Below are 18,532 nucleotides of genomic sequence, written 5' to 3' on the forward strand. Positions count from 1 at the left end.
TATTTGTTTTCATTTCAACAATCATCAGTCTCAGAGCTCAGATGTTAAAAGGTATCTGAGAATGGAAAACAATTCAGCCCTCAAGCCATCCAAATTAATTTCTGCCTCTAAGCAGGGATATGCACAGTGCAAACTCTTCCATTTCTTCCACTCGAAAGTTTTCATACACACACAATTTTTTTTGTGCTTTCAACAGCGAGAATGAAAGGGGGGCAGGAGAGGTGACACACACACAACATATCTGAAAGCAGAACTTTTCCCAGCATGTCCTTAAAAATACATTCCAAGAGCAATAGCTGTGTTTCTTTGTTTCTAAAAAAGTGCTAAAACTGACTCCTACGAAACATGCACTTTGAAATTTATCACTTTACAGCTCAGTGTTGTGAGGTGAGTTACTAGGGCATGTTGCTAACCAGGAGAAAAGGTAATGTACCATGAGAAACTGGTATTTCTGTTCCCTTGTGCCCTGTTGTGGGGAAGGTGGTTGCTAGACTTGACATCCCTTTTTAGCAATAACAATACGGATGAAAAAACACAACAGGTAATTCTAGGGCTAGAACTCTGATAGTGGCTGACATGGCCATGCTGTGTTGACACCACGAGGTGTGTTGACAGCTGAGCAGTGCTCAGCAATGAACCATGCCTGAAATGGTTCAAGACATAAAAGCCAATACTCCCAGAGAGGAAGGAGCATTTCTGACCAAACGATAGAAAATGGCTGTTTTCTTTTCTAAGTACTTCAGAACCTAGACAAAAGACCGTGAAAAAAAAGGGTAATTAAAGACTGTTCACTCGACTCTTGGAGAAAATGAGGAAAAATAACCTTAACTGCTTTATTGAAAGAACCAGAATGCCCACATGGCTACACTCTGAAGAACAGAGGAAGGCAGTGAAGGATGTGGAACTGTCTTGAGCTCCGGAAAAGGTGGACTGAATTGCCAAAGAAATTTATGACCAGGACTATTAGCTTCCTGTCTTTGATGTCTATTCTTGGCTTTCCAGGAGCATTATGGCATTCATGAGGTGAAAACATCACTGGAGCCAAGGTCAGCTAAGGCTGATGCAGCCTGTTCTACTGCAAAGCTGAGAAACTCACTCTGAACTGCTTCAAGCCTGCAGACACTCACTGAGGGCCTGAATTTACTTCCACTGAATCAGCAAGAGGGTTTTTTTTTGTCAGTTTACTGTGTGATTGTATTTCTAAGCCAAAAAATGAATCAGAGATCAACCTCCCAGTAAAACATGTTGTCAGGGAGAACACTCTTTATTTTGTCCAGCACAAATGTTTTCAAAGCATTAGCTACACCTTAATAACTCTCCACTGAAAAACCCCAACAAAATACTTCCAATAACACAATGGCGCATTGCTTAAGAACAAGTTGAAAATAGATCAACATGGTTTATTTTTCGAAATTAATTAATACAACTCTTCAATAAACTGAATTCTGGTCACAATCTTCCAAAGTGCTCTCAATCACACTCAATCTCAAGTTTTAGCAAAGACTGAATGTGTTCAGAGCTCAGCTAGGTGTGGTCTTCAATGAAGTACACCAGAGTAGGAACTGGTGTTGGTGGTAGTCACAGACAACTCAGAACACACAAACTGTCCATAAACAAAAGTTTTAGAACAACCAGTGGCCCAGGACAAAGCACCAAGACATCTGACTCTGAAGCTGTGAGTTTCAGGAAACTAAATAACAGATACTTTTGAAAGTTCTGCTTCATCTTTGTCACTTGCAGTAGAAGCCTGGGTGTTGAAATTATGAGGGTAAAAAGGCAGGAAAACTGTCCATAGAACCCTCAGAAAGAGGATTCTGAGGTGAATCAGATATTAAGCTGACCGCCATTCAGTAATTTTAATAAATACAAAATTAGCAGAATTTGTCAAACTTTAACAAACAGAGTATAGAGCCACTAGTTCAATTTCAATTTAAGAGGCACAACTCCAAGCATTGGCAATAAATATGACCTACACAGTCAGCTTTTCTTAAATTCAAGCACATGGCAAATCTCCCTTTGGTTCAGCCACAGCCAGGATTATACCCTTTGGTCCCAAGTGAGCAAAGCACTTAGAAACTGAAGTTGAGGATATTTTAAGTGTGTTCTGAAGTGCTGAGCTGAGTCAAGGGTCTCCTTGTGCTTCTCTGTAATACACATCTATGTTTGTAATACGGGCAATTTGTTGAAGCCAAAAATGTAGGTTTTGAAACCTCTTTTGAGGATCAATTATTATTATTTTGATTAGACATTCCCTTACAGAGTTCGGAGCCTAAACATTGTGGCATTGAGCTAATGCAGATGAACCAGAAAGGAAAAGTGCATTAGCCAGTAAAGAATCTCTCTGCTGAATAATCTAAACTCAAGGCAGCTTCTGATCTATGCTCCATGGAAGACTTGGGAACTATTAGCAAGAGGCCTGTGAAAGGCAGCTAAGAAGAGTAAGTTTATTTATGCTATGAAGGAATCTACTTATGTGAAATGTCTTAAATGATCTCCACACTTCCATGGGAAAAATGCATTATTTTTTTTTTCTTTCTGTGTGCATCAATTTGCAAACATTAAAGACATTGATCTAAAATGCTCTAAGGTGCAAAGAAGGTTCACCTTTCTTGGGAGGTGCTGGGATGCACAGATTTGGCTAAGCCTAGGTCACCCCCACCAACAGACATCTAATAGAAACACTTCCTGAGGTCATGATTTAAAACACTACATAAAGGTTTTAAAGCATTAGAATTAATATTCTTTTAAAAAGTGACCTTTTACTACACTTTTTTATAGGTATCATAAAATGACATAATAAATTAACTGTCATGAGAATTTATTGTCCCAGCCAGATCTCCCATCTTCTGGTGTGACTCAGCTGTGCATGGCACAGAAAAAATGCACATCTACACAATTGTCTTGATTCCAACCCAGCCACTGTTTGAGTACTAGCTCATACTGCAAAGCAAGTCACAACAAAAATAATTTCCAAAAGAGCTTATGCTTCAAATTATACCCTCTTCTCTACACATTTAAAAATTTTCCTTGCCTTTTTTTTTCTGTGGCAGAGTAGTCAAATGGGTAAAATAAAGTCAAAATACTGAAAGGCTTGTTTGCAAAACCAGAAGTAGATCAAAACCTCTATGGAAAGTATCTAAAAAAAAATCCAAAATTTAAGCATGCCCAGGGGCTAGACAAACTCAACTGCTTGGGGAAGAAAAGAAATCCAGAAACTAATCAGAAATCTTTTTCCCTCCCCAAGTCCCTATCAGTATAAATGCTGCTCTAGCCTACTTCTGGTGCCCATGAAATAAGGAGAACACTTCAGAAAACTGTCCACTGATCAGTGCTGCTTTGGCTAAAGCACCTTTGTAGAGGTCACACAGGCCCAGACTGGGAAATGGGATACTGGAAATCAATTTCCTGTAGTGGAGCTGCCCTGACAGTCAGGAAGCTTTTCCCTCTGGCTGCCTGGGACATAGGACAGTATATCACAAGGGCAGGTGATGAACCCTCCATAGGCTAAGAATAAATTTAAATATAAGGGAAAAAAGCCATGTCCAACAACAAATAAAAGGCGGCAGAAAGCAGACACAGCAAGTTTTTGCTCTTCACTCCCACATATCCCAAATTGGTTTCTCAGAGTTGGTAGTCTGGCCAACTGACTTTCAGGGCCTAGAAGTTTTGTAGAAATCAGATTTCAGAGCCAGTTTTGAGATTAACTTTCAAGTCTGGCTAGAACTGCTGAGACCAGAAATGAAATCAGAAATCAGAATAGAATAAACCAAAATATCTAATGGACTCCTAGAATCAGAGTCACAGCTCTGTTTCCCCACTGACAATACTTTTATGGATCTTCTTCACCACATTTGCAGTGAGCACGGTTCATTTCCATTTGTTGGCTAGAAAGTGCAAAGCTCTACTTTGTCTAGTATAAAATAACCTGTCAGTAGCTAATTCAACACAGATTCAGTTTTGCTCCTGGTAAAATAAATGGCAAAATTTTCATGGATACTGATGGCAGCAGCATTAAAGTCAGCCTCAAATAGTGCTTTAACACATGATTCCTGAAGATACTCCTGGGTGTTTAATTGTACACAGATGGATAGTTAAATCTCACTGACTTCTATAGGACTCCTTAACATGTGAAAAATGCATTATTTACAGCATCAAAGTGATCATCACATAGACAATTCAATAACTCCATTTGTGTTGTTTAAGCAACTATTTGAATGTTGCTCATGCCTGGAGAAAAAAGTTGGGCAAAAAATTTATTACCATCCACAAAGTCATTTCTCCTCCCCTAAATACTGGTTCTAAAATGTATTTACAGCTGTTGACTTCCCCTGCATTTTACTCCTATCATACAAAATATGTCTTCAAAACATCTTCTTCCTTCATTTTTAAACCTACCAAAGCAAAAATAGATACTTTAATAGAAAAATACAAGATTAAAAATATACTAAAAATAAAATGGTTGCATGGAATGTCATTTTTATACACACAAAAAAATCCCCTTTTGAATTGCATCAGCTATACAGACACTTTCATATTTACAGTTATGGATGCAGTCCTGTGCTCACTGAAGTTAATGGGATTTTGCCATTGACTTCACTAGGAACAGGAGCAGGCTTGACATGGACTACATCTGCTGCTCTGAAAAGTCATGGCAGTGGACAGAAAAGAGTGTGGCAAAGCACATATAAGACTGAGGAATTAATCAGTCCTCTCCAGAGACCTGATTCTCTGTCACTACTTCATGTGTGTGAAACTCCTCATCCTTCGCTGGAGTTTTTCCTAAGTCCCACCAGCTAAGAGGGAGAAACAGTGCTTTGGACTGTGATGCCACACAAACAAGGAAAGAATGGTTCCTGTGTTTCCACCTGCCTGACTTTCTCAGAGGAATTAATTAGAACCAAGTGCCAGTTCTCTCCCAGAACTAAGGCCCGTACACCAACTTTCATATCCCCTGTTATCAAAGTCAGTGATTTAGTGATGCAGGATCATACCCTGAACCAATCTCTTTTTTCCTTTTGACAGCAACCAGCACCTGTGCTTCTGAAACCATATTTGACACCCAGGGGTGAGATGCAAATATGGAAGGAGGTGGTAGAAGCTAAAAAAAAAGAAAAAAAGAGAACAAAACGAGGCATTCCCCATCAACTAAACCAAGATCTGCTAGCCTTAACATACGCCTTAGGAAATACTGTCTTTACATATTAAGTACATCCTGTAACATCAAACTGCATAATTTTCTTTTCTCATGAGATGAAAGGCCATGCGGCATAATGTGATTAGTAAATCATTCCTGAGCTTCTGAAAGAAATTAAGACAAAATTACTGCTTAAAGAGTGAGTTCTTCAAGAGCCTCTTCTTTTTACACTGATGTCTTTGGTTGTGTCCTTTTCTCTAATTCTTTCTTTTCTCTAGGAAGAATGGGATTCTTTTTCATCTTCTTCTTTATGCAGCAGAAAAATGAGATCTAATGGAGTCTTCACGTAACTGCCGATGTTTCCCCATGTTACAGTCCTCCTGTTGAGTTCGTCTCTCAATAGTTATTCTGTATTTCTTTCTGCATGAAAGGAGAGGAACAGAATGAGAAATCCTTCTTCAGCTACAGGCTAACAGACTTCCCTTATGAAGAATGCCTGTAGGGGACAGCTGGGTGCCATTTGAAAAATGAAACGTGGCAGAATGTGAAACCCTGGTCAAAGATTAAAGTAGTTTGCCTCAGAACATTTTACCCAGGCTCAAGAATGATTGTTAATTTCTACATGGCAGTCTCAAAGCACTAAGGCACAGACATTTTCTTCTTTGAAAATTTCTGATCTAAGTGATTAGGAGTTTTTGTGAAGTGTCATGTGAACTGTGTTACTTCACTGCTTTATATTGATCAAAGCCAATTTTCTTTTCAGTATGCTGGGTGGGGGGGGACTTTCTGCAGAGTTCAAACAGCTCTGACTTTTCAACTGTATTTCTCACTGAAACTATGTATTAACTAACTAATCTTCCTATTTCCCTCTGAGAAAGCCACTATGTTTGTAGTGTCAGAGGAGGTAACATGATGAATTACGAAGAGGGATGTAGAAGACAGATAAGAAATAAACACAAATGCTCATGTATCAGACACAGCTCTTCCTGTGTGTCTTCCTCTAGGGCCCTTTGAAGAATTCTGCTATGCTTTGTACATCAAACAAACCCTCTGACTGCCTTTTAGCTTCCCCTTTAGTACCTAAATCTCCCCCCAAAAATCATCAGATCATTCACACTTACATTTTATATGTTTAGGTTTCTACTCAGTTTCAGGACAAATTTTTCAGAAAGGCATTAGTCCAGCCCCATGTGCTTGTAATGCTGGAGGAGATGCATGGCAAAAACCTTGTATGCCAAGGAAAGCCCTGTTCCACCAGCACAGGTAGCAGGAGTCACAGCTAGGTATGCAGCAGTGGAAGAAAGATTTTCAAACACCAAGGTTTTGATTCAAGCAACATGGCTGAATAGAAAGTGGCAACCTAATAGTTCTGAAAATACTCCCTCAATACTTGTATCTGTATCAGTAAGCTCCAAAATAACTTTAAAAACCTGTGTTGTTTAATCTCTTTATGTATATTCAAGTCAGACCCTTACCTAGGTCAGAGCATGTACAGTAGTAGCTCTTGCTGAAGGATAGGTCCAGATTTTAGATATACAGGTGTTTAAGTTAAAATCTGGTCAAAGTTACATGTCAGGACTACTCCACAGACCTTTTAACTGCATGCACGCTCAAAACTGTATTTGTGTACTCATTTGTGACAATTAGAGATCCAAAAGAAAGGTAATCAGGAGGGTATATTTACAGTTTAAAAGCTACAGAAGATGAAGTACAAATTATTTCAGGCACACAAACACTAAACCTACATTTTCTGAAAATCTGACCCATGCACCCTGATTTGTTAGGGTTCAAATATTTATTCTAATGGTGGAATAAGGAGGTTGTCCCTGCTCCTGCTTTGAGCAATTGCAATCAGATCTCCAGAGTGAAATTCACCCACAGGTCTCTAGACATCTCCAACATGCAGATCCATCTGACAGCACCTGCAGCTTTCTTCAGTAAACAGATAAACAACCACTTCTAAGAGACCTGGTTTAGCTTTTACATAAAGATGACATGAACTGCACAGAAGAAAAGTGTTCAATTCTCCCCTTTGAGCATACATAAAAAGACTGGGTGTTGAGCTCAGGTGTATTACATCTACTTCTACAGACACCCACCTTTGCTCACATGGATTTCCAATCCAAATCTTTGTGTCAGATGACAAGAAGTTTAAGATGTATTCTTACAGTGATACTTTGCCTAGCTTTACACCACACCAGGATATTTGTTGTTTTATTTCTTGGCCTTACATACCAATTCCTTCCCAATATCAGCAATGCTACAAGCCACACCTAACAACTATCATCTCTGGTTGAGAATCTATGCAAGATGCAAGAACCTCTGATGACATAAAATATAAAGACAGATTTTTATTTTCTTTTTATTTTAAAGATAGTCTTTATTCAGTCCAAACCAACTGAATTTTATCTCAAATGCAAAAAACATACTATATAAACACTGAACATATACAAGAATAAAATCACCCTGCAGAATTCCAGTTGCAAGTACCTGATGAATAAGCTTGGTTCTTTGAAACCATGAAAGTGTCCTGGTGAATTGAAGCAGGCTTTGCCTGTTTTATTTTGTTAGCATTTTTTATAAACAGTTGTTTTTTAATGGATAGAATTTTTTGATTCTTGTATGCGGAGGTTAATTCCTATCTGGCTTTTCCATAGCAGGAGGATAAATTACTGTATACATAAGGTGCTGAACATGTATAACTAATTTATTCCATCAGTAAAGGATCAATTATCAAGACTTTACATTTGCTGACTAGCAGTGTAAGAATTATTTAACTTAAACACGAATAAAACACTGATCACCCTGCACTGATCTCAGTTTATTAAGTTAAATGCACAGCTTTGGAATCCAAATGCTCTCTTACAACAAAACAGAAATCTCTTTCTGTTCTGCAGTACAATTCCATTCAATACCAGGCAAATGATATAAATCTCTTGCAGATCACAGCCTGCACAACTGTGCTGGCAAGGAGCAGTAAACAAAAGCAGCTTTCAAGGCCAGGGCACTTGACTAAAGCAACTGTGAATGTCTGGAACTCACTGGAATTACTTCCATGAGGAACATTACTTAGGGATCCTGTAAGAAGTTACAGGATGAAGACCCAAGTCACTAAAATTATTTGGATAAACACAAAAGGACAATCAAAGTGTGTTCACTGTCTCTGGTGAAAATGTTACCACACACTATTATGGTGCCTCTCTGTCTCCCATCAAGGATGTTCTGCCAGGAGCTGAGAAGTTTGGATGACAAATAAAAGGTTTACAGAACTTTCAAGGAATTGGACTAACCTGAAGAAGTAAAAAGCCATTAGCAATCCTGCTCCAAGCAAGGCGCCCACAACTATTCCTGTAACTGCTGATTCTCCTAGACCACCTGCTTGAAAAGGGGAAAAATAAACAATCAGGGTTTATACTGGGAGCTATCTGCATTCATGTATTGGAAAATACACACAATTAGGAAATTAGTGATGAACATTAGATAATAACTAAAGCCTTTCAGAGCTCGGGACTCCATGGGAACCTGTTCCAGTGTCTGTACATTTACTTTTTGTCCTTGCTTTCCTTGGGGCTGAAAAAGCCCCCAGATCAGTGTCAGATGAAGGCACAATTCTGGAGATGTGATACAAGGAATTATTGTTAGGTAACTGGTCTGAACAGCTTGGTCTGAATCATAACACTGAGCATGGTTACAGTGATGCACATAATGGGAATCAGCACTGAATATGCCTTGAGTCACTGTAACAGAAACAAGCTCATCTTACCCAGATTAGAATCATAACCCTCTATCACCCAGGTTTATTAAAATGACTATGATTATCCAACAGTTCCTCAATTTTTTCTAATTTCCTGAAGATAGGTTGTTTCAAGTTAAAGCCATATGACTTTCCACTTGTTCCAAATCTCAACAGAGGCAGAACAGGGACACACAGGCAGAAAGGGAGCCCAAACAGGGACTGTCTCTGGGAAGTGCAGGGCTCCTGAAGAACAATAGCATTTTCATGTGCATGTAGTCTACTCCCACTTCCATTCCCACCTGGGTTTGTGGAAAGGAACAGAGAAGAAAATCATACCACTCCCTCCTTTTCCTTCATCCTTTACCCTTCAAGGGGATTCTGTCTGTAAAAAAGGAAGAAGGTACATAGCTACACCACACTGAAGCAGACGGTCTCTATTCACACCAGTTTTTCAAGCGTTCAAGAATTATCAGGCTGGAATTACCTTTTCACTGCAGGACTAGCAATTTGTTTCCTGTGAAAAGTTAAGGCCACCTTTTGTCACTGAAGCATCAGTATCCTCCTACCCCAATCTCCCTGCAGTGTCCTACTCACTACAACAGGGTCTGTGATGTCAAGTGTGCTGGAAAGAATGGACATCCGCCCTTTGGAGGGTAGTCTCAGCCTTCTGAATTCACAGATGTCACCCTATTCAATTGTCTTTACTCCTCCTCAACCTACTGAGCCCCTCACAGTGCCTTCTCATAATGCTGAAAATCATTCTGCACTGGGAGAATGCTGCTCCCACCGGCACAGCTGCTAATTATCAGTGTGATTATTCTCTGCTGGGGTTTCAGTTACATCCCTCTTTCTGGCTAAAAGGCTGCTGCAAAGACCTAAAGCCTCCAGGGCTCTGGTCTGTGCATGATTACTGTTACATTTAAATTCAGGGGAGTGATTCAGACCATGTACTACCCATGGCTGTCAGACCTTAACCTCCCAAGCAGTCGGGAGAGAGAGAGAGAGCCAGTCACATGCCTCAGTTGGACAACAGTGCTGAACAATTTAATACGGCCCATTATGTTGCAGCAACTCACGGATTCTCCTCTTCGGAGCTGGTGCAGAAAGCATTAAGTCACTAAACTTACATGATTTACACGGTGTATTGTTCGTGTGCTCTGAAACTCGGCTTTCATCCAGGCGCAGCCTGCCGTGGTTCCACGGGTATTTCACATTCGATCTTATTTCAAACTGCCCCTGCTTTCCATAGTAGTCCCCAATCACCTATGCAAAACAAAAAAGCGATGAAAATATTTTCCTATCAACTTAGAGAAGTGAAACAAACAGGAGAGAAGCATCACTCACTCAACCACTGTGGCATAATGTTGAATGTCAGAGAAGAGGGCTGAAGGGAGGTTATGTAGTGCATGGCCTGCCCTAGGGCAGAATAAGCTGAACAAAAGCATTCCTGACAGATGTTTATCTCATCTGTCCATGGAAGCCTTCAAAGATGGAGACTTGACAATTTCTGCACCAATTATTCTGGAACTTAGCTAGCCTTACTGTCAGTTGTTTTCCCTAGCATGTAAAATAAAATTCTTTTTTTTGTAATTATCCATCACTTGTTACCAAAATGTCAGTGGTCATAGGAACCCTTCCTTTTTGAAATGCTGCTTTATATATTCACATGCTCTTATCTGATTCTGCCCTCAGGCTTCTCTTCAATATAAATCCAGTTTACACAAGCTTTTTAACCTTCTGAATATTTCTCCTACTCTCCCTGGGATTTTATTCATTTGCTCCATAGTGAGTTGAGTGCTCAGGATGGTCACCTAGCTTAAGCTAGACATGAGTCCTGACTGGGCATGAACAGACCCAGAGCAGCCCTGCCCAGAAAGATTTGGGGGTGCTGTGGGTGAGAGGCTGGATTTTTTTCATACCAATTCATAAAAGCCCCTCAGAATTTCAATCCTGTCTTCAGAAGTTCCAAGACAACCTATGTTGAATCTACTGCAGCAGTATGTCTAAAAATATTTATGTACAGCAGCAAGACCATATACTGACACTTAAGTGGTCAGAAGCAATAGCAGAAGCACATCAATAGATCTATCTGTCCTCCCACAGATAAAACCCAGATATTAATACATAGGTTTAGAATTCATGGATAGCTTCTTCAAATCTTTCACCTGAATTTCATTTTGAAGCCAATGACTTTAAAGAATGTTTGCTCTGCTTAAATACACAAAAGTATATTTTGCACTAAATAAAGACACTTATTTCTCTTGCAGTTGAAACTGGGATATAAATCCTTTGTAGAGTGAATGTGTTCAACATTTGTCCAAAAATTAAGGCAAATCCAGTAAACTGGAAAAAATAGAGACCATTCACAGGCATTATATTATTTATTAAGAGATTGTTTAATTCATCAAGCAGGAGTGGGTGAGTCCTCTACTCGCACAACTTACTAAATAAGAAAATAAGCAGAATGCTTTCAGAACAAAAAGTTATAAGCAGGAGCCACATGGATTCAGATCAGAAGCATGATACAGATGTTTGAAGACCAGGAGTGGTTCATCTGTGGAACAAATATTGAGGGCACCGGCAAGGTAGTCCCTGTCCTTTCAGCATCTCTAAATAAAAAATTAATGCCTGTTACAGCATGAGCTTTAGTCATGTATAAACTACAGGGCTATATAAAAGTTAAGAAACCTGCCTGTGTCTAATATAGCAGAGGTCAAACTAGGAAATCCAGGTTTTCTTCTAGCTTTAAACTCTGTGAACAGACTGGGGAAAACAGCTCTTCCCAAACACCCATCTGTCTGTCACAGTTCAGCTGAGAAACATTCTTGTACACAGAAAAAAAAATCCAGATGAATAGAACAAGTTATCAAAGAAACTATGTTTTTAGAGTGAGGCACAAAGGTAGTAATTATATGGCAGACAAAAGTAGTAAGTAATCGCGTGTAAAATGTTAATTGCATGTATATTTATGTACCTAATAAAGCAGAGGGAAATTCCACAATAAGTTAAAAGAATAAATGAAACTTTTTTTTTAAAAAGTAGTTTAAATTGCAAGTGAAAGAGCAATGGAAGGAACGGTAAGAGAGGGAAATTAAATTGATAAATGAGATAAAAAGCTACTGGGCTAAACAAAAAGAAACACAGATTGTTCACACCAAAGTTATCCCAACCATTTTGTACTCCTACTGCCCCTGGGAGTGTCTGCAGGTTTCTGCTGTAATTTTTCTATCACTTTTACACATTACAACACACAAGACATCCTTACACTTTTAAAAGGGCTCCTAGAATTTTTCTCTGCTGCAGCACCACCAACAATGTAACTTCACTGGACTCAAAACCACACATTGAAACATCCAGCTCAGATATTGCCACTTTTTGTTTGAGCTTGTTGAAATCAGGGAGACCAGCAAAGCTGAGGCTGATGCTGATTTTGCAACTAACAAAAGCACCCACTGCAGCTGGACTTAGGGCACTGCATGTATTAATAAACTCAGCCCAGACATGTTGTTTTCTGTGTGCAGCTGGTGCTGTTTCTCACAGACTTTTTCACAGTTCATCTCTTCCAATCCTTCTACGTCCAGTGGAATAACCTATCTGGTATATATAGAGCATCTGATTTAAAAGTTTCTTAAATGGTGAAAAGAAGGCGCTCAGGAATGTCTGCCTGACCAACAAGGCCAGGCAAGGTCTGCACTCCTGCTTGTGGCTGACCACAGTGAAAGATTTAAATACCTCTACTCGCTGTGTTAATACATCAGGACAACTTGTGCATCACTGTTGCTGTAAGATTAATCTTTCTTCCCAGCAATAAATAAAAATTCTTGCTCATTTTTGAACAATAATTTCTCATATTCAAAATTAGTGGTGCTTAGCCAGCTCTTGAGAATTCACTCTTTAGTTAAAGGCTAGCATCATGTGAAGTTGTATCGCTAAACAAAAGAAAGAAGTTTAAAAAACTTTTTATAACTACTTCAAGACAGCTATTTATAAGGAGCTTATTATAACTACTTCAAGACAGCTATTTTACAGAAAGGGTCTTTAAGTTGATAAGATTAAGCCACCAAGTAAAGAGATGATATCATGTTACTTCACAGTGAATTACTAATTCATCAGTGTCCAATTGCAATCATGTTTGTTTCCTTACCTCCTGTGTGCCTGCCTCCGGGTCTGTCATTCCAATCACAGAGAAATCCCCATATCTGTCTCCATTGGCATCAATAGACACCTGTCCTGCAATGCCTAAAGAATGGCATGTGAGGAATCAGAAGATTAATTAGTTAAAATACTGAGCCTTTCCAAACAAAACATGAAAACAGTGGACAGGTTTTTACAGACTGATATGACAGGAAATCTCATCAGTCTCCCTGCATTTTTGTTGGCATTCCAGAAGAAATTGTAATTTCATCTCAGTGTCTGCATTCCTGAATTCTTAACATTTCTCCTTTTTAAATACTAAACGTGTGAAACTGGAGAATACGTGAGAAAAATCTAATCCAAAAACAAGCATGTAAGACTAAAACACAAATACATTTAACATAAATTATTTACAGAGAGCCTAATCCTGAAATATCTGATGATGCCTCATTAAAGAGAGTTCAGCTCATATGCTGCAGAGGACACAAAGGCAGAGATGTAAATCCCACAGGCTGAAGGGGCTGCTGCACCCATATAAGCAGTCCAATGCTGATTTCACCTAATGGGATACTGGAGATGGCATGGACAAGGGGCACCATGTGCACTACATATGCATTAAGCCCTGCATTCATCTACTTAAGATTAACTACATAATACACGCAGTTCAGTTTATATTCTTAGAGCCCCCTTCCACTTCTGTTTTACAATTTCTAGAAAACTTTAGGGGAAATGGGAGTCATTGATTCATAGGATATTTCAAGTTTGAAGGGGCTTTGGAGATCTTGAGCCCAACCTCCAGCTCAGAGCAGAGTCACCCAGGAGAATGCTCCAGGTTTTATCTGCTCTCCAAAATCTCCAAGGATTGAAACTGCACAGACTCACTAGGGCAACTTGTTCCATCTGTCATGGGAAATGAACACATCCTTGGATTCAATCTAAACCTCTTTTTAAATGTATGTCCTTGTGTACAAAAATCTTGGCTTCAAATTCTCAAGGTGTAAGTCAAACAGGTTCTTAAAATCCATCAAACAATACTAATTAACTATGGTGAAGACATCTTAAGACTGCTGATACACTTTTTCATCTCAGATATTCTCAAACGTGATCCTCCACTGCCTGACACCAAACACAGCCAATTACACCCATGCAAGGCAAAGAAGCATTATTGTACATCCATGTTACACCAAATACATGCCTAGACCAGGCACAAAACCATGGAGATTCAGGCTCTCAGTGACAGTCAGTCAGAAAAGAGGGGTCAGATATTCAGAGTATAAATTTCCCCCAATGTGCCTAGTGATAGTGAGTTTGCAACAGACTTAACACACCTCCATTTATTCTGTATCTGCTCAGATTTAGTGATGTCAGGAACATTTCACCTTGCTGTGGTTTTCAAAATATGTGGTGGTAATCAAAATTATTGTCAAGCACCTATTTCATTATAACAACACGGTAACCAAGCCGTTGTCAATTCAGTTACTGCAGGGAAATCAAGTGGGTGTAACAAGCACTTTGCTATGAGACACGGAAAAAAGAGGCCACTCTGAAGAACTGTGATGTCCCTGTTTACACATCAATTTGGATTCAGGATCTGACAGGAGGTACTAATTGGAACTGATACTCTTGTGACTTAAGAAAACCATAACTCTCTTTTTGTGAAGAGGTACTAAAATTGAAACTTGGAGTTCCTATGGGATTATTTTTCAGTCAGAAAAGATAATTTTTACATTTTTCATCTGAATCAGAAATAAAAATTTTAAAAGCTGCCATTTCCTGCAATTTCCTTAAGAAATGGAGGTAGGAAATTTTGAAACTATCTTAATGAAGAATTGCATTTGCATAAAGGTGCAATGATTTTATATCAACTTTCTTTCTGGTTTTTTTTATGTGGGATACCTACCTACAAAAAATTTTGCTACTTTTCCATAGGAAATGCCAATGAATAGCAAATATTCTCCACCAGACGTGACCTGAAGTTATATCATGCTGTCTTTAACAGCCTAATCACTAAGAAATCCTTTGATCACCTCAGCCTTATCCTTTCCTAAGCCCATAATGTCTGTGCAGCTGTGGCAGGCAGATGGAATTCTGGAGGAAGCAGCATCTACATTCTGTTGGGAGTCCTGATAAATCAGAGCAGGCTGTAAAATGAGGTGCCAAGACAATCAGATATCTATATGTCAGAAGTTAAATTAATGTCATTAGTGAAACTGGAGTTCTCATTATCAAGGCCTGCCAAAGTCAAAGGAAATTACAAAGCTTCAGTCCTGCAGCAGAACCTGATGGGCGTGCATGAACCATACTCTGTGATGCTGCATCCACAGCAAAGAGAGGCTCACAGGCAAAATAAAGATAAATTATCCTCCTTAAGGTACTGGTTTGCAAGACACTGAGTTAAAGGCCTCTTTCAACATCAATTTTATGTCCAGCAAAGTACTGCCACAGGGAAGGAAAGGCACATGGCTTACAAGAATTTTGACCAACTGCACCCTCCACTGTAGCCCAACTCGGCTGCATTTTCAGAATTGGTGGAAGAGGTCAACCACCAGCAACAATCTGGTTTTCACAAGTGGGGGAAGAGAACATTGTTTCCTCCTCCCAGGTTTTACAAGCAAGGTGTGAGAATCAACCATGTAGCCCACATGGAGCACATGGTACTACAAAGGATGCATGGGCACACCAGCCGGTGGCTTCCTGGAGCACAGGAAGAGGAGCAAACACAGGCTGTGCTGGGGCATCTGCTCATGCACAGCACAAACAAACAGAGAGGCAAATCCTTAGACACCAGATTCCCTCCCTTTTAAAGCAGAGTGTTTTGGGGAGCCACAGATATAAAGAGATATAATGGGATGCCAAGCACAACCTACAGATGGTGCAGGGCTGCTTAGGGGATGATTGCAACCAGCATAATTTAAAGCAATCCCTTGCTTTAAAGTGCTTAAGTGTTCCCTTAAGCTGCCCTGAGTATTCTTTTGCCTCATGTTCACACCACAATTTGAGAACAGAACATTGGTTTGGAGCTGCTGTCCTTCTTGCCTTCCTACAGTATGTCCAGTGTGTTCTTAGAGCTGAGAACCTGGCCACTGCAGTTTTTCTTACACATTCAGATAAATCATTCACTTTTTATCTAGGGGAAATGTTTCCTTCTCTCAGGCATTTCCACAGGAAATCTTGCCAGTCCTACATCAAATGATTGGACTATCATATGAGATGGATGGAAATATTTTAAAGAGATGACAGATGAAAACAATAATCTTCAGTTTCTTTTTTTAAAATTCCTACCTGGCAAAAGCATCTGCATTGCTTTGCATCAGCAAGGTGACACAAAAATGCCAGTTGCACTGCAGAATTGCAGCCTCGGGAGTTAGGCACAGAAAGGCACAGTGGTGTTCAGCTGCTGCCTCTGAGACAACACACACAGCTCCTGAAAGGAGGCTGGGGGAAATCCTTCTAGGGCCCAAAGGAATCCCATTGAGAAACACAAAATAATCCCAACCCTGGCACCTGCTTGCTTCTATCCATTCCCAGGCTTTCAAGATAAAAAAGTGAAATGGAAAAAATGAGGCAATCTGAGACCTAATAGATGAACATGAGCAAAGTGAGCAGCTGTAATCTTTTCAAAAACAAAAAAGGAGCCTGAGAAAATTATTGCTATTTCTTTACAACATTAGTGAGGGTCATTAAATTGTTAAGAGTTTTTTAAACTGAGTTAAGACCTCAACAGTTGATGCAAAAAAAAGACAGACTGGTGAGATATGCGAGCCAGCCTTAAAGATGCACATGGTTTCATATGTTTGCTTTCTTCTCTCTTAGGAGTGGAATAGGCATGGGCTCTTACTTTGCACAGAACAAAGACCTGGTGGTTTTTTACTCTGAAAGCTGGAATTCCATATTAACTCTTACCTTCGTATGTTCTGTTTCGTGTTTGTTGAACAATTTTTTCCCCATCTTTTTTACTGAAACCAATCTTCAGGACTTCCTGTAAAGCTAGGGCATAAAGAAGAATAGCATCATGGAATCCTTCCACAAACATGTTCACCTAAAAAAAAAAAAAAAAAGAAGAAAAATAAAACAATGGCAATTGACACATAACAAAATTTTTCTTTCCTAAGTAATTGACTGACTAGAGAGAATCTACAAATTAATCACAGTGACTAATTTGGAGAGTTACTTTCTCAGCTGCTGGAACAGAAAGGAATATATCTCAAAAAAACCTCAGGGGAACAACAGGAACTTCTGACCCATTTTTAAAAACAGTTTACACTATCTGCTATTCTGGACATTCATAATGTTGTGTCTGAATAGCTCTGCAGACAGGGGTGAAATTTGCAGATGCCAGTTCCCATGCCCAGAGGCACAAATTCTGCACTTGACCAGGTGAGATTCTGTTAAGTGCTGAGCACCCTCATTCCACAGCAGCAAGTATAGCCCCCACCCTCTGCACAGGGGACTTAGCACCTCTCAGGACTGGGAAGTATGTTCTCTCATGATTTTTTTTGGAGAGCACAATTGGTGGATTTGCTTGTTTAATGATTACCACTTCCACTTCTGGCCCTTGTTCAGCCAAGCATCTCTCCACTAGCAAATGAGCAATGGAGAAAACTACTTATCATCTCCAGTAATGTGTTCTCTGGAACTGCCAGGAGAACCTTTTCCTGTCCTTTATAGTTGTCTCAGTAAGTTACATGAAACAAATAAAATAACCCTAATAACTCCAACCCTGCTTTATAAGCCTAACACAAAAGAAGATTGCTGCCAATGAACCTTCATAGGCAACCTACAGTTTTTGGTCTGTGAGTTACATAAACAGCTAACACCCGAGTGCTGCACAAACATCACAGGTTTGCTCTCAGGAGCCTGACGTGCTTCAGTGGTGAAGCAGTAATTATTTCAGGAGTGGAGTTCAGATGGAGACCCATCAGCAGAAGCTGATGCAGAATGACCAGAGCAGCACAGGTATACCTCTTCTGTAGGCAGCAATGAACATTTCAGCAGTGCAATGTACTCACTAAATGCACAGTAATTCAGAACTAATTATCTTTTCAGCTGCAAGAAAGATGTTCCCATACACTCAGGCTTTCACTACAATAAAAAAACTCCTGACATCCTAGCAAGGGTGTAACCACATTATGGGGTCTCTTACTGCCACTTCCAGTGAACCACTCACCTCTATAAATACTCACCCGGGCAGAAGTAACATTTAGCTTATCTTCCACTTCAGTGTATCTACACAACTTAAAATGCCAGTAGATGAAGTGCTACTCTAACTCTCCCAGGTTTAGCTGGACATCAAAAAACTTACAAGACATAACATGTGGCCAGTTAACTAAATAACTGTTCCACAGATAAGAAGTATTACCTAGTTGATTGGCTGACCTGAACTAATCAAACCCTGATAGTGTAATTATATCCAAGACATTCCTTCACTCTTAAAGTAGCTGCCAACAGCAAGGAAAATTTCGGAATTATTTACTGATAATATAAAAGTTTACATTGCTCTGACATTTAAAAGTGGACTTTCAGTAACT

The 18,532-nt window shown here is 39.5% G+C and overlaps 1 protein-coding gene across 3 annotated transcripts in view; it reads right to left on the minus strand.

Moving 5' to 3' along the window:
- Positions 1-1,236: 1,236 nt before the first annotated feature.
- NPR3 (natriuretic peptide receptor 3) overlaps positions 1,237-18,532 on the minus strand; it is a 42,217-nt gene continuing 24,921 nt past the window's right edge. The window contains exons 4-8 of one of the 3 annotated variants that reach the window (XM_038123838.1): positions 16,908-17,043; positions 13,015-13,109; positions 9,998-10,133; positions 8,425-8,509; positions 1,237-5,554 (exon numbers count right to left, since the gene is read on the minus strand). In XM_038123838.1, the coding sequence (XP_037979766.1) occupies positions 5,443-5,554; positions 8,425-8,509; positions 9,998-10,133; positions 13,015-13,109; positions 16,908-17,043 (564 nt within the window). In that variant the 3' untranslated portion in view covers positions 1,237-5,442. Of the gene's footprint in view, positions 5,555-8,424; positions 8,513-9,997; positions 10,134-13,014; positions 13,110-16,907; positions 17,044-18,532 lie in introns of all 3 variants that reach the window. The other 2 variants (XM_038123837.1, XM_038123839.1) reach the window with 2 other exon arrangements.

This window comes from Motacilla alba, chromosome Z (genome assembly GCF_015832195.1).
Source record: "Motacilla alba alba isolate MOTALB_02 chromosome Z, Motacilla_alba_V1.0_pri, whole genome shotgun sequence".
In the NCBI taxonomy this organism is placed as follows: Eukaryota; Metazoa; Chordata; class Aves; order Passeriformes; family Motacillidae; genus Motacilla; species Motacilla alba.